Below are 17,291 nucleotides of genomic sequence, written 5' to 3' on the forward strand. Positions count from 1 at the left end.
GCATTCACGTCTTTCTAAAGATGTCTCAAATGCACTGTTTCACAGACAGTGACAGCCCCCTCCCCCCAGTAGAAACAATTTTGCTGGGTTAAGCCCCTCGTGTTTGGAGTGCAGACGCAGATGAAGGCAGTAAACCCTCGCTAGCCCCTTGTTGCGCTGGATAACAGTAGGGGCAGATGTACCCTGTGGACTCCCAGCGAGGGATTCACCCTCACCTCCCCCTTCATCTCCTTCTCCTCTCCGCACAGTATGCGCAAAATGATAAATGCCCTGCTTTTGTGTGAGCCTGCACACAGACACATATATTTGGAAGAGGATTTGAGCTATTCTAGCTCTGGTCTCCAGTGGGCTGCAGTGTTAGTTAAGGAAGAGGTGATGGAGCTACTACCCTGAACACATCACATCCGTCTAAAGAACACTCTCCTAAAAATATCCTGATCCATAGACACCAGCCTACTGTATTCTCAAGAGAAAGAGAGGTATAAATCAGAGCTACGCTAAATGAATAATGGATGCCAGACGAGATACCTGGAATTGTCCCCAGCATTTACTGTATGTGATACCTTAACTTACATCTCTATATTGGGTATAAACATAACTGTAAGTACACATCTACTTGAGTATCCAATTCTAATCAAAGAATTACTGGCTATAGTCTTTCTTCAGAACATATTATAGTAGCTTGCACCAACTTTGATTCAGCCAAAAGCAAAACCCTGCTAAATGACTAAAATAGGTAGTCCTTTTCTGGTAAACCACAATATTTTAAACCAGAAGTTGACGTGTTCACTGTTTGTGAAATCAACTTGCAAATGGTACATGCCGCTTTTATTTCCTTATCCTCCAGCATTTAAGCTTCATCCTGGACATCTGTTCTTTTGGCAATAACGCAGCGAGAGCCCACAGGGCATCAACAGCTAGTGTAGGCTTTGCATAGTTTATTACGTTTCAGTAAAACTCCATCTCCCCCCGCCATAATGCAATTTTAAAATCGACCGCCTAAATCACCCATTACGTGTGAGGGTCAGTCCAAGCCCAGTGCATAACATCACTCTCCAATGACAGGATTAGAGTATGACTGGGGCTGAGTATTGACATGTTTCTGAGTGCATGACTGCCGGACAAATCAATATCATAATTACTGAAATTCTCAAACATGGAAAATCCTTTTGTACAGCTAAGTAGTTAGATAAATACAGAACTATAGTATACTAGATTTGACTTCTGGTGTCCCTTGTGGAGGCTAGACGAAGGTGGAAGTTGTTTATATTTTCTAATATTCCTAGCTATCTTTGTTTTACACTTATACACTCTACTTTATTAGGGACACCTTACTAGTACCAGGTTGGACCCCCTTTTCAGAACTGCCTTAATCCTTTGTGGCACAGATTCAACAAGGTACTGGAAATGTTCCTCAGAGATTTTGGTCCATATTAACATGATAGCATCACGCAGTTGCTGCAGATTTGTCGGCTGCACATCCATGATGCGAACTTCTTGTTCCACCGCATCGCAAATGTGCTCTATTGGATTGAGCTCTGGTGACTGTTGAGGCCATTTGAGTACAGTGAACTCATTGTCATTCAAGAAACCAGTCTGAGATGATTCACGCTTTATGGCATGACGCGTTATCCTGCTGGAAGTAGCCTTCTGGAGATGGGTACACTGTGGTCATAAAGGGATGGACATGGTCAGCAACAATACTCAGGTAGGCTGTGGCATTGACACGATGCTCGATTGATACTAATGGTGCATCAAAGTGCGTCGAGAAAATATCCTCCACACCTTTACACCACCACCACCACCAGTCTGAACTGTTGATACAAGGCAGGATGGATCCATGCTTTCATGTTGTTGACACCAAATTCTGACCCTACCATCCAAATGTTGCAGCAGAAATCGAGACTCATCAGACCAGGCAATGTTTCTCCAATCTTCTATTGTCCATTTTTGATGAGCCTGTGTGAATTGTAGCCGCAGTTTCCTGTTCCTAGCTGACAGGAGTGGCACCCAGTGTGGTCTTCTGCTGCTGTTTCCCATCCGCCTCAAGGTTGGACGTGTTGTGCATTCAGAGATGCTCTTCTGCAGACCTCGGTTGTAACAAGTGGTTATTTAAGTTACTGTTGCCTTTCTATTAGCTGGAACCAGTCTGGCCATTCTCTGATATCTGACATCAACAAGGCATTTGCGCCCTCAGAACTGCCGCTCACTGGATAAATTCTCTTTTTCGAACTATTCTCTGTAAATCCTAGAGATGGCTGTGCATGAAAATCCCAGTAGATCCCAGTAGATCAGCAGTTTCTGAAATACTCAGACCAGCCTGTCAGGCTCCAACAACCACATTCAAAGTCACTTAAATCGCCTTTCTTCCGCATTCTGATGCTCAGTTTGAACTGCAGGAGATCATTTTGACCATGTCTACATGCCTAAATGCATTGAGTTGCTGCCATGGGATTGGCTGATTAGAAATTTGCATTAATGAGGAGTTAGACAGGTGAAACCTAATAAAGTGGCCGGCGAGTGTACATTAAGCAATGCTTTAACATATCTAAAGGTAAAAATGCCTAAGCTGGGTAAATCAGGACGAAGTATACAGAGGCGGCGAGCAGGCAGCAAATGCTAACGCTGCCGCTCTAGCAAAGGTGGAGGATGAGCTAATCCCTGCTTCTTTAAAGGACATTATTTCAACCACCATTCACTCAGAAGTCTCAACATTACCATCTGAGTTCTTATCCGAGCTTCATTCTGCCATGTCCACACTGCAATCACCTCTTTCACTGCATGGTCCAAAGATTGTGGACATTGAAGCAACACTTAATGACTCGGACGACCACTTGATTAAACTTAAAGTGGATCTTCTAGTGAACCTTACGATTATTGGTGGGATTGGAGGATCAATTGGATAGATTGGCCCCTAATAGTAAATCTGGGAGCCCCAAAATAGCATTGGTCCTTAGAATCGTCCTAACTTCCACCCCTAGCGGAGCTCCTGGTTGTGATAACAATATTTGTTGCGATATGACTTGTAGATGCTAAGCCTATTGCTTGAAGTCCCTGAGATGTTGTTAGACAGGCACCCAGATGACGCACACTGTCCTTCGTTTGATGGTGTATACAAAATGAACAGTCTTACTTGTTTCCATGAGTATTTAGGTTTATTGCAGTTGCAAACTCCAATAGTTCACAAATTTCCTTCCAAGTATGTTTCCGTTTGTACATCAAACTCTGCCTCATATCGTGACGTACAGACCAACAAAACAAACCGTCACGCTAAAGCGTGAATGAATGTGTATGCGTTCGTTTTTGTGTGTGTATGAATGTATGTGTGTGTGTGTGTGTGGTCAAAACTGTATGTGCTCCCTTCCGTCTAGCAACACCTGTTACCTGAATATTCGTTCCCACTTATAAAGCCTGTTTAAAGAGCACCACCTAGTGGAGCAATTGACAGTTGCCAAATGGCTCCTACATGACTTATAAAAAAAATACTGTTTTACGTAATGATCATACTGAAATATGCAGGTCAAATATATATTTTTGGAGCTGATTAAAGCGAAATTCTGATTCTGATTGGCTGTTGTCATTTTCTTCAGTCATTTCATGGCTGTTGTTCTCTTTTCTCCTGAGATTAGTATTTATTTTCAGCTTTAGGTTCACCTAATATTACCTACTGGAGAGTGGAGAGGTGGGGATGAAGATGGTAACAACCCCATCTGATTGGTCAGATCTGGAGACATTTCATGCAGCACATAAATGCTTGACATAAAATGAATTTAATTTATTGCACGTCACAGCGTTCATGATACTTTTCCGATGCATTGTGCAGACCTATTTGGGACAATCAATCATATGTTCACCATTAGGGTATGTGTCTGCAATCCAGCCAATGCGTCTTTACACAGGTTGTTTATACAACTATAAATCGACCTGCCTGAAAACAAGACATTATTAAAATGGAAAGGGGAGGTCTTGTGGTCTTCTTCCAAACCAAATAACATCATGAAACACAATATTAAAATGTTGTAATCAATTACACAATGTCTTTAAGGCGTCCACCAAAAATTCCACAAGAGAATAAAAGCCTTGAATACACTGTAAGAAGAGGAAATGACAAAACCAATCCTACCTGGCATCAATCTAATGATTCCCGTGAGAGAAGACCACCGTATCAACACAACATTAACATTTGACATTTATCAGCTGCCCCCAGCTGTAGCAGCAGGTCACCCCTGGACACATTCCACTTTCACGGTGTGAATACATGTGCGCAGGGGGGTTATTCCATTGGGTCCACGTGGACAGATGAACAGGTCTTTCTCCAATCTCACAGCTCAAATAACAGTTTCATCAAACATGATGAGACCAAGCCTGCAAAAAAAAAAACCTCAGCAAACCCCCTACCTTCTCAGCTGCATTTGGCGAGATATGAAACTCTTCCTCTTACCCATAATCCTCCTTTGTTGTGCCAGGAGTGCCCACTTCCACTGGGGAAGCTATGGCTGCCAAATTACAACAGAGCTTGACCTTATTATTTCCCCCTTCACATACAGGAGCCAACGGATGAAGACTCATTTTCTCCTTATGATTGGGGAGACGGCGTATGGAAGAGGACACATGGATAAAAGAAATTAGTTTCAGCTAGCATAACTAGCTAGTCAAGGTCTTCAATAATAATAATTTTGGTTGAAACTGCACACTGTCCAGACAGTTTATTCTAAACTGTGTCATTGACACTAAAATGTATGTGACGTTTCGAGATCCCGGACCACAGATGTTTCAAAACACTGCTCTGAAACGTTTCGAAACACCCAGGTCATGTGACTAAAGCGATTCAAAAGATCAGCAATTAAACAACCATTCAGAGCGCTGGCGAATCTATGGTTGATTGACAGGGTTGGAAACAAAACCCCCATATCCTGTAGCCTAGAGCAGTGTTTCCCAACCCTGTTCCTGAAGGCACACCAGCAGTACACATTGTCAACCTCTTCCTATTCAAACACTTGACTTCAAAAGTTCATACTTAGCTAATGATTGATAAAAGAGCTTGTTTGGCATGCTGTCCCAGGAGATAGCCCTGAGCTTATAAGATCCTCGAGCCGTGGGCTCCCTCCTGTTAGCAAGCCAAGAGGGGAGTTTGAGCTTAGGTAGATCTCGATGAACTCCCACAACTTGGGGGATATGGGGATGGCTAATGAGAGATATAAGGCTTACTAAAAGCTCGACTTTGATGCCAGTTTAGAATGTTCAATATGCATACGGTCGCGTGTTTTTGGACTCTGGGAGGAAATCGGGGAACCTGCAGGAACCCCATGCGAGCACGGGGAGAACAAGCAAACTCTGCATAGAAATGTTGACTGGCCCAGTAAGGACTTTAACTGGTGACATTCTTGCTGTGAGGCAACAGTGCTAATCACTGGCGCGCCATGTCGCCCAATCTAGAAAGGAAGGGGAGGGGTTATTCTTCCAGACAAAGAAACTCCTGTTATTTTTAGTGAGTTAAAAATCGTCTGATTGGTGAATCATGTATTAGCTAATACGGGACCAGCCGTGGACAATCATAAGCACATGATCCTCTCGAAATAAACAAACGTCACTTATTTGAACAATAGTGGAACATTGATACATTGCAAAAAAACAATAAGAGGTTAATACAGTAGTCTAAACTAATTAGTGCAACTGGAACCAGGAACATTTCCCAATGCAACACTGCAAGTCACCTGGCCAGAAAAAAACTGCTTCCCTGATTGAGTACAGTTTTCCATTGCCAAAACTTGAGTACAGGTCTCCATTACTGCTACCTGATGGTGTGAATTAAACATTTTATTTATATAGAGGATAACCCTCTGAAATCCAACTTTCCATTTTCAAGGGGGTCTCATAAAGACATAATAACTTCCAAAAAAACAAAACGCATTGCCACTGTTGCCGATTGTTTTGGATAGTTGGCATGCCAACAGTTAAAACACATTCTTCAATGCTGATATTCGTATTGAAATGAATCCAAACACTGAACAATGACATTGTAACATTAAAGATTTGGTTCATTTTGTCTTTGTAAAGCTGCTTTGACACAATCTACATGTCAATCGACAAGTCAAAATGATTAAAGTTTAACAGAGCAAGGAATTTTTCACAGTATTTCCTATGATATTTTTTCTGCTGGAAGAAAGTCTGATTTTTTTTTATTTCGGCTAGAATAAAAACTGTTTTTAATTTGTTTTAAAAGTCATTTTAAGGTCAATATTATTAAGCCACTCAAGCAATATATTTTCTCGATTGTCTACAGAACAACCCATCGTTATACAAAAACTTGCCTAATTATCCTAGTTAAGTCTTTAAATGTCTCTTTAAGCTGAATACTAGTATCTTAAAAATATCTAGTCAAATAATATGTACTGTCATCATGGCAAAGATAAAAGAAATCAGTTATTAGAATGAGTTATTAAAACTATTATGATTAGAAATGTGTTTCCTCTTTCGGTTAAACAGAAGTTGGAGAAAAAATATATACAGAGGGGCTAATAATTCTGACTTCAACTGTATATATATATAGTATAAAGTGCAACAGAACTGACTTGAAAGCAGCCCTCGAGAAGCAAAGTTAAACGCTCAAACAATTCGTCTACTGGTTAGAAACATCAGACTGTCTTGCTTTAAATATACAGTAGATTGCATACCCTCAGAGCTGTGATGGTGGTCGGGTCCCGTATCCTGCCGTCTTCATCCTTTAGATTGTAGCCCTCTGGTCGTTTGTCTCTCTCGCTTATTTTCCATAGCTTTACGGTTTTATCTGGGTAAAGAGATGGTAACAATGTGTAAGGTGGAAGCAATGTTTGTGGTGTTACAAGAAGAGGAAAAACTCAACAATCCACTGGCCCTTTTCCAATGGCTCAGCAAAGAAAGGGACTGAACTTGGCTGGCTCAACGAAATAGACGGCCGATGAATCAAGAAAAATCAATATCTCCCAATTAACCAAATTGGATCTTGCCTGTAAGCTGAAATCCTCCGATGTGTCCGAAAGCAGAATTATAACATTGTCTAAGGGAAAACTGATGAATGTGGGGTTGAGCTTGCTACTTTAATTGGCCTAAAGTTTCATTACATAAAAAAACAGCACAAACCTCTGCTCAACCTGACACTCTGACAAACATTTCAATCATGACAACTCTAAGAAATAGTTTTAAACATCGTGATAGGACTTCAATGTACGGTTGTAGTCAAAGGTATTGGTGAATATGAAAAAAGAAGACTGTTTAAACACATCTCTGAGGTTTATCCTATTCACAATTTCACAAATAGCTAGCCTATCGCTGAAATGAAACAGTTATAAATGGGGCATTCGTTATAGGATAAACATTTTTTCTTCCAAAAGCACTGGTCAAAATCATTGGTGGACTTTTATTCTTTACTTTTTGGTACCTCTTCCTGCAATGCCTGTTGAGGTTAGAGGAAACCTTGAAAGAGATTACCAAACATTTCTTCCATACAGATTCTTCAGACTCTTCTTTTTAGGCCCAATCCCAATTCTCCTCCTTAGCCGTTACCCTTTCCCTACCTAGGGGTGTAGCGGACATTTTAAAAGTGGGGGGGGGGACAGCTGTATGTGATCATACGTTCATATAATTATTAATCACCTGTTTCTAAATGGTCTGTCTCTAAAAGTGAGGGGGACGTATACCCCCTCCCAGTTCTCCTCCTTAGCCCTTCCCCTTCCCCTACCTAGGGGTGTAGCGGACATTTTAAAAGTGGGGGGGGGGACAGCTGTATGTGATCATACGTTCATATAATTATTAATCACCTGTTTCTAAATGGTCTGTCTCTAAAGTGAGGGGGTGAATACCCCTTCGAACGAAGTTTATTCAAGACCACACTCAAAACCAAGGGGTAAGTAAATTTCCCAGAATACTCCAGGCACAACAGCAGTATTGCTGAACCCGGAAGTAAGGAGATCCACAAATTAGTATTTTTACGAATTTTTACGACAAACAAACATATGTTTTAATATATTCAGAACCGCGTTCGTGTTTTACTGTCATGCTTTTTAAAGTAAACGCAAAAAAAAAAAAACGCTAAATTTTGCAATCTATAATCCCTGTTAATTACATTTACATTTAGTCATTTAGCAGACGCTTTTATCCAAAGCGACTTACAAATGAGGACAAGGAAGCAATTTACACAACTATAAGTGCAGCAGTGAACAAGTGCTATAGGCAAGTTTCAGGTGTGTAAAGTCTAAGAAGCAAATCACTAGTAATGTTTTTTTTTTTTTGAGAGAGAGTACAGTTAGTGGTATAGCCAGAGAGGCAGTTACAGATTAGGAGGGAAAGTGGAGACTAAACAGTTGAGTTTTTAGTCGTTTCTTGAAGACAGCAAGTGACTCTGCTGTTCTGATGTAGTTAGGGAGTTCATTCCACCAACTGGGCAGATTGAATGTGAGAGTTCGGGAAAGTGATTTCTTCCCTCTTAGGGATGGAACCACGAGGCGACGTTCATTCACAGAACGCAAGTTTCTGGAGGGCACATAAATCTGCAAAAGTGAGAGCAGATAAGAAGGAGCAAAGCCAGAGGTCGCTTTGTAAGCAAACATCAGAGCTTTGAATTTGATGCGAGCAGCAACTGGCAGCCAGTGCAAACGGGTGAGTAGCGGAGTGACATGTGCTCTTTTGGGTTCATCAAAGACCACTCGTGCTGCTGCGTTCTGAAGCAGCTGAAGAGGTTTGATAGAGTTAGCTGGAAGCCCGGCTAGTAGAGAGTCGCAATAATCCAGTCTGGAGAGAACAAGAGCTTGAACAATGAGTTGAGCTGCATGTTCAGATAGGAAGGGTCGGACCTTTCTGATGTTATAGAGTGCGAATCTGCAAGATTACTCCTGTACAGCAGAGCCACAACATTCTGTCACTCAATGACACTGGAATACCGTTTCAGAAAGGTCTAGTGGCTGGGAATGGGCTTTTTACAGTGTCTGCTATAATGTTAATGTTGTGTTTGTGTGTTTACATAGATGAATATGGCCACTGTGTAAATACACAGCACATTACGATCTTATTGCCACATTAGATTGTTATGATAACATGATATATGCCTTCAGTGATCTCCTGAAGATAAAAACCAAAAAATAACACAACTGGATTAACTACAGCAGTTGCGATCGTCTGATCTCAAATGAAGCAAGAGATCGCGATGACATATGATGATGTGTGCAGGTGCTGTAGTGCTGTTCCAATTCTTAAGGGTAAATTTTAAAGCCCTTTCTCTTAACCCTCGGTTGTAAGGGCCAAGGGGAAGGGGTACAAAAATAGAGTTGGGATTGGGCCTTAGTATCATCTGACTATAGATTAAATTTAGTTTGAAGGTCCAGTAGTGTTCTGACAACTGAATGTGACTGTACTCATGATAGGTACTATTTAGTAGTTTGGTCATTTATTTCACTAATTTGGCCACCTTTAAACATCACGTGGGAAACGGCTTGAATTTCTATTTAGTAAAAGCCATGTTAAATTTGGGACAACGCTAAACTCATACTACATGGTCGAGTGATGGGACGCACAATACACGTCATGATTTTACCAAGTACAATGCAATCATGGATTAACATCTATGAAACATTTTTTTTTTTTAAATGTAATCCACACCCCTCAACCCAACCATAACTATATTCCCTATTCCCAAAATCAGAGGAATAACAATCATGTAGAAGTGCATAAACCTAACCACAAGCCTAAATTAACATAAACAGTAAAGGTATCTCTTAATTCTGATTGGCTGATTGGAATGTTGTTCCAGGATCAACGGAGATGTTAATCCATGTCCTACTTGATGAGATCAGCTTGGCGGATGGATGATATATAAAATAATTATTGTTATCCCAAAAATAGTGGAATATCCATTTCACAGAGAGCTGCGATAACTTGAACTTGAGCGATTTACTATAGAAGAAGCATTCAGCAATTCAACAAGATGAGGCAATATAGACAATAAGTGCGAATTAACCTTGAATTAATAGAATTAAGTGCTAGAGTAAGGAAGGGGTGTGCTTTTTGTAAGAAAGTCTCTGGAGCAATGTGCAAAACTGGTGTAAGTGTCGGTTAAAGTGTCTGGGAGATGAAAGAGTGTGTTGTCGACAGGTGGTTTGTCAAGCCCACTCACTTGTGTGGTGTCTAATACACCTCTGTGTTTTAGAGTCAAATGAAGGTTTTGCACCTTCCTTGGCAGCTGAATTAAGAAAATTTGAGCATGTTTAATATTTTATATGTTTGATATACACTCACCGGCCACTTTATTAGGTACACCTCACTAGTACCGGGTTGGACCCCCTTTTGCCTTCAGAACTGACTTAATCCTTCGTGGCATAGATTCAAGAAGGAACTGGAAATATTCTTCAGAGATTTTGCTCCCTATTGACATATTCACACATACACTATGGCCAATGTAGCTCATTCAATTCACCTATACTGGTGGCGCAGTGGGTAGCACATTTGCCTCACAGCAAGTTGGCTGGTTCGAGCCTCGGCTGGGTCAGTTAGCTGACCCAGTTCTGTATGGAGTTTGCATGTTTTCCCCGTGTTCGCGTGGGTTTCCTCCGGGTGCTCCGGTTTCCCCCACAAGTCCAAAAACATGCTGTACAGGTGAACTGGGTGTGCTAAAATTGACCAGTGTATCAGTGTGTGTGTGTGAATGAGTGTGTATGGATGTTTTCCAGTGATGGGTTGCGAATAAAACATGCTGGATAAGTTGGCGGTTCATTCCGCTGTGGCAACCCCAGATTAATAAAAGGACTAAGCCGAAAAGAAAATGAATGAATGAATTCACCTATACCACATGTCTTAGGACTGTGGGGGAAAACGGAGCACCTAGAGGAAACCCACGCGAACACGGGGAGAACAAGCAAACTCCACATAAAAATGCCTACTGACCCATCCGGGGCTCGAACCAGCGACATTCTTTCTGTGAGGAAATCGTGCTACCCTGCGCCACTGTGATGCCTAATTGGACAATAGAAGATTGGATAAACGTTTCCTGGTCGGAGGAGTCTTGATTTCTGCTGCAACATTCAGATGGTAGCGTCAGAATTTGGCATCAACAACATGAAAGCATGGATCCATCCTCCCTTGTATCAACGGTTCAAGCTGGTGATGGTGGTGTAATGGTGTAGAGGATATTTTATTCGCCCACTTTGGGCCCATTAGTACCAATTGAGCATCATGTCAATGCCACAGCCTACCTGAGTATTGAGTGGTTCAATAGGGACTTCAACCAGTAACATCCTTGCTGTGAGGCAACAGTGCTAATCACTGGGCCGCCGTGAACTACGGGTGGGACGGGGGATTCTTTAAGACAAAGATACTGAGGTAAGAAACTGGTTATTTATAGTGAGTCAGGAATCGTCTGATTGGTGAATCATGTGCTAGCTAATGCAGGACCAGCTGTGGGCAATCATAAGCATGTGATCCTCTCGAAATTAGTTTAGAAATAAACTTCACATTGTGTCATTTGATACGCAACTACTGTCTCAAACACATTTTGGGCCATGTCCATACTAATACGTTTTCATTTCAAACCATCTTTTTTCTGGTCTTCTCTCCAGACTAACAACATTTTTAGACAACGACAATATCACTTTTTGACATCACACTCCAAAGTGAATAAATCTGTAAATGCAGTTTATGTGTCGCAGTGTGAAAGTGGAGGCTTTAAGAAAGGATTAAACATTTTTAGTCATGTGACCAACTCAGCTGAAATGGACGACTACATTTTACAGCAGTTGTTTTGGACGCTCTCTGTTTGGCAAGCATTGTTAATGTCAGTTTGTACATGCTTGCTTTTCTTCGAACGACATGCAGTTTTTACCCGGAGCTGTTGTTTTGGCACGTCTCCCAGTCTATTTTCTCGCTTGTTCCTGTGTTAATCCTGTGTGAGTCACAGCAACAATTCCACCTCACCCTCAATACGTTTAAAAAAACAAGCAGCTTTTCCTTGACATTTGCAACATTTCAAAGAGCCGGAAGTAAATATGCCAGGCAGAAATGATGCAGGTATAAAAGCTTTTTAGTAGTTTCAATGAGGAAGACTGACTTTTGGGAAATGATTAAAAACAACAGTGTGGACACAGCGGTTTTTTTTTTTAATGACAACCTAAGTTTCAGGTTTATCCAGATTAACATAGCTACAGTCTAAAGGGGGTCACACACCAGATGCGCCGCTCGGCGACATGCCGTGTCGCGCCATGCAGCTCCATGCATTTGAAGAATTCTAAACATAGATTTCTATCAGTGTACACACACCGGCGCCGCAAGCCAGCGGCTGTCCACAGCGCCCAGTTAAGACTCAGGACACTTCATATTTCTGCTGCGCCACAGAGCGACATCTGAATAGTTTCATTTTTAATAACATGCGATGCGTGTCTGGTGTGCAATAGTTTCAACTGTCATATGCTGAGTGGCGCATCCGGTGTGCGACCTGCTGAAGTCAGGGGTCTCAAACTTTTCAGCCCACGACCCTTAAAATAAAATTTCCAGTGACTCGTGACCCCCAAATTCCTCAGAGGTGGTTATAAACATACAAATGTTGCACACACAACAATAGGTCTATATAAACACGAGCATATTAATGTAACCCTGCCGGTCCTACACTACCCAACCCGCTCTGAGCTGGGATCGAACCAGCGACCTTCCGCATGGGAGTTGGTTGCTCTAACAAGGAGGCTAAAGACCATGGCCTCTAGCGTCTGTCGCTAGAGCACCTTTTAGAGGTCATAGGAGTGAGGTTTACCTGCACAGCACTTACTAGCTGGCCTCTGTTACACTCACCCCCCTAAACCTCACTCCCATCCGGGTCACGGCACCAATGTAACCCCACCGGTCCTACACCACCCAACCCGCTCCGAGCTGGGATCGAACCGGCGACCTTCCGCATGGGAGTCGATTGCTCTAACAAGGAGGCTAAAGACCATGGCCTCTAGTAGCTGTCGCTAGAGCACCTTTTAGAGGTCAGAGGAGTGAGGTTTACCTGCACAGTACTTACTAGCTGGCTTCTGTTACACTCACCCAACTAAACCTCACTCCCATCCAGGTCACGGCACCAATGTAACCCCACCGGTCTTACACCACCCAACCCGCTCCAAGCTGGGATCGAACCGGCGACCTTCCGCATGGGAGTCGGTTGCTCTAACAAGGAGGCTAAAGACCATGGCCTCTGTCGCTAGAGCACCTTTTAGAGGTCAGAGGAGTGAGGTTTACCTGCACAGTACTTACTAGCTGGCTTCTGTTACACTCACCCAACTAAACCTCACTCCCATCCAGGTCACGGCACCAATGTAACCCCACCGGTCTTACACCACCCAACCCGCTCCAAGCTGGGATCGAACCGGCGACCTTCCGCATGGGAGTCGGTTGCTCTAACAAGGAGGCTAAAGACCATGGCCTCTGTCGCTAGAGCACCTTTTAGAGGTCAGAGGAGTGAGGTGAACCTGCACAACACTTACTAGATGGCCTCTGTTACACTAACAACACAAAAAAAGGGCAACCGTCTAACAACCATGTGATTTTTATAGTCATTTATTAATTTGCTTAACGTTAACCTCAACTTATGAGACTGGTGGGCACAATGCTTTCAGCAAAAGCCTATTCTTGGTTTAATTTTGGAGACCGCCAGAGATCATTCTCAATGTTCAGTTGTGTCCTGTGTTTATTTTTAATGTATTTGACGTAAAGGTGTCAGAAAGTTTAACCTGGTGCTATAAAATCAATCTGCTGATGCTATTGCTGTGTTCTTAATCTAATGTAAACACACCAATTCTATGGAAAAAAGTATTGAAAGACTGATGGCTTTTCATTTGCATGTTGTTTTTTTACAATTAAAAAAGACTATTTTTAACTTGTGATCGTTATGGATCACCAAGCGACCCCCTGTCATTGTCACGCGATCCCCCACAGGGGGTCCCGACTCCCACTTTGGGAAACACTGGTCTAAGTTGCTGTTTAATTGGGATTTTTTTCTGACTCCAAGACTCTAAAACTAATCTCAGTACTTTTCCAGCTGAAATCCATGGAGATTGTTTTACCAATGAACCTTTCCTCCTCATTGTGCATATCAAGTCTCCATGTGACTGCAACCTTTCAATTATGAATGTAATGGTGGGCTGCATGGTGGCTCAGCGGTTAGCACACCAGAATGTCACTGGTTCAAGTCCCAGGTGGGTCAGTTGGCATTTCAGTGTGGAGTTTGCATGTTCTCCCCATGTTCATGTGGGTTTCCTCTGGGTGCTCCGGTTTCCCCCCCAGTCCAAACACATGCGCTATAGGTAAATTGGGTGAACTAAACCGTAGTGTATGAGTGTGTGTGAGTGAATATGAGAGTGTATGGGTGTTTCCCAGTACTGGGTTGCAGCTGGAGGGGCATCTGCTGCGTAAAACATATGCTGGAAGAGTTGGTGGTTCGTTCCTTAAAGGTTCCGACCTTAAGGCTCAACACTTTTGGTCCACTATTATCCTTTAAAGTCCAGTCAATTCAGTCAAAAGTACAAGATCACTGTGCTTGTTTTTAGTTTTTTCCTTGGTTTTATATGTTATCATCTGCATCTGTAAAATTGTTATTGTATTGTGTCCCTGCTGCTTCTTATGTGCGTTTTTATGTTGCCTCTTGACCAGGTTGTCATTGTAAATGAGAACTGGTTCTTAATTGACTTACCTGGTTAAGTAAAGGTCATTATTATTTCGCTGATAAATAAGGGCCTAAGCTAAAGGATATATGAATGAATGAATGTAATGGTGGAAATGGGAATTATCAATGCTTTAACTGTTTCCTTACAGCCAACAATCTTTTTGTTACTCCTCATTTTTACTCATGGACATGTCATTTGGCCTTTGTGTCTCTTAGTTATACAGTAACACTTTACAATAGGGTTGTATTAGGTAAAGTTACTTAATTCATTCATTCATTTTCTTTTCAGCTTAGTCCCTTTATTAATCTGGGGTCGCCACAGCAGTATGAACCGCCAACTTATCCAGCATATGTTTTACGCAGCGGATGCCCTTCCAGCCGCAACCCATCACTGGGAAACATCCATACACACTGATTTACATACATATGCTACATACAATTTTTTTAGCCTACCCGATTCACCTGAACCACATGTTTTTGGACTTGTGGGTGAAACTGGAGCACCCGGAGGAAACCCACATGAACATGGGGAGACCATGCAAACTCCACACAGAAATGTCAACTGACCCAGCTGAGGCTCGAACCAGCGACCTTCTTGCTGTGAGGCGAATGTGCTACCCACTGTGCTGCCCCCAAGTTAGTTAATATATTTACTAAAATAAACAACGAACATTACATTTATTACAGCATCTTGGTTAACTCAAGTAGCGAGTCTTTTTAAAGGAGCGTGAAGAATGTACGGAGAGAAGACTCACCATTAGTGGACAGGAGGAAATATGCGGCGTTCTGCTGCGGCAGCCATCGGATCTTGTTGATCTTCTCCTCAATCTCCAGGCTTTTCAAGTAGTCAAACTCAGGCTCGTGGCTCTGGAAGGTGCTGTAAACATTGTACTCCCCTCGACGATGAGGCTGGTTCTTACTCTGCAATGATACAGGAGTTTACGATTCAAACCAACGTTTGAAAAAAATGCCCGTCAATGTTCATTTACTAAAAAGGCCACCTTTACAGCGGGGGACCATTTTTTAAAGTTCATTTGGGTTCATTTTAGAAAGTGGAATCACTCTTTTTAGCTCCTGATGAACAGAGAACCAAGAGCATCAAATGACAGAGGCTCAAGATCTGTTATAAAACCCAGAGAAATAAAGATTCTGATCATGAAACATTAAACTCCATATGTTTGGAGTTTGCATGTTCTCCCCGTGTTCACGTTGGTTTCCTCCGTGTGCTCTGGTTTCCCCTATAGTCCAAAGACATGCGCTATGAATTGGGTAAGCTAAATTGTCCGTAGTGTATGAGTATGTGAGGGTGTATGGATGTTTTTCAGAGATGGGTTGCGGCTGGAAGTGCATCCGCTGCATAAAACATGTGCTGAATAAGTTGGCGGTTCATTCCGCTGTGGCGACCCCAGATTAATAAAGGGACTAAGCCGAAAAGAAAATGAATGAATGAATGACATGTGCCTGAATACTGTCAGACTGCCCAGAAAAACAGTGTATTACATTTTAAAATCTTTGTTCTGTTGTATTTATCTGTGCTTGTCATTTGTGTATTATAATTGATGCCCTCAATCATTTTCATTCATTCATTTTCCTTCGGCTTAGTCTCTATTTCACTCTATTTCTAGTTCGCCACAGTGGAATAAACCACCAACTATTTCGGCAAATGTTTTACTCAGTGGATGCCCTTCCAGCTACAACTCAGTATTGGGAAACACCCATACACACACACACACACACACTCTCATACACTACAGCCAATTTACTTATTTTAATTCACCTATAGTGCATGTGTTTGGACTGTGGGGAGTCCCCAGAGGAAATCCACGCCAACACGGAGAGAACATGCAGACTCCACACAGAAATGCCAACGGACCCAGCCGAGACTCAAACCAGCGACCTTCTTGCTGTGAGGTGACCTCAATAATTTTCACATACCGAATTCTTTCCATTAATTTCCAAGTCACCTGATGAAATATCTCCAGTATCACATTAAATAAACAAAATATCATAATGGGATAGTTTTCAATAGTTCAATAGTTTTCCAATCTTTCATTCATTCATTCATTTCTTTTCAGCTTAGTCCCTTTATCCACAGCGGAATGAACCGCCAACTTATCCAGCACATGTTTTATGCAGCGGATGCCATTCCAGCCGCAACCCATCTTTGGTAAGCATCCATACACACTCACAGGGGCGTATCGGACATCTTAAAAGTGTGTGTGTGTGGGGGGGGAGGCTGTATGAGATTATACATTCATATAATTATTAATCACCTGTTTCTAAATGGTCTGTCTCTAAAAGTGAGGGGGATGAGGGTCCCCACACCCCTGCACACTCACTCACACTCATACACTACGGACAATTTAGCATTCCCAATTCACCTGTACCGCATGTCTTTGGACTGTGGGGGAAACACCCGGAGGAAACCCACACGAACGCAGGGAGAACATGCAAACTCCACACAGAAACGCCAACTGACCCAGCCGAGGCTCAAACCAGCGACCTACTTGCTGTGAGGCGACAGCACTACCTACTTCGCCACTGCGACGCCATTTTCCAATCTTGTGCGGCCTATTTTATCTACAATATATCATTCGTTCATTCATTTATTTTCTTTTCAGCTTAGTCCCTTTAT

General features: G+C 42.3%; 1 protein-coding gene across 3 annotated transcripts in view; it reads right to left on the minus strand.

Annotated features, from left to right (window-relative positions):
* Nucleotides 1–17,291, minus strand: part of ppp2r2bb (protein phosphatase 2, regulatory subunit B, beta b) — a 149,593-nt gene that overhangs the window by 21,640 nt on the left and 110,662 nt on the right. For all 3 annotated transcript variants that reach the window (XM_056446038.1, XM_056446039.1, XM_056446040.1), the window contains exons 3-4: nt 15,412–15,577; nt 6,675–6,787 (exon numbers count right to left, since the gene is read on the minus strand). In XM_056446038.1, the coding sequence (XP_056302013.1) occupies nt 6,675–6,787; nt 15,412–15,577 (279 nt within the window). The remainder of the gene's footprint in view (nt 1–6,674; nt 6,788–15,411; nt 15,578–17,291) is intronic.

Source organism: Danio aesculapii, chromosome 21 (genome assembly GCF_903798145.1).
Source record: "Danio aesculapii chromosome 21, fDanAes4.1, whole genome shotgun sequence".
Lineage (NCBI taxonomy): Eukaryota > Metazoa > Chordata > Actinopteri > Cypriniformes > Danionidae > Danio > Danio aesculapii.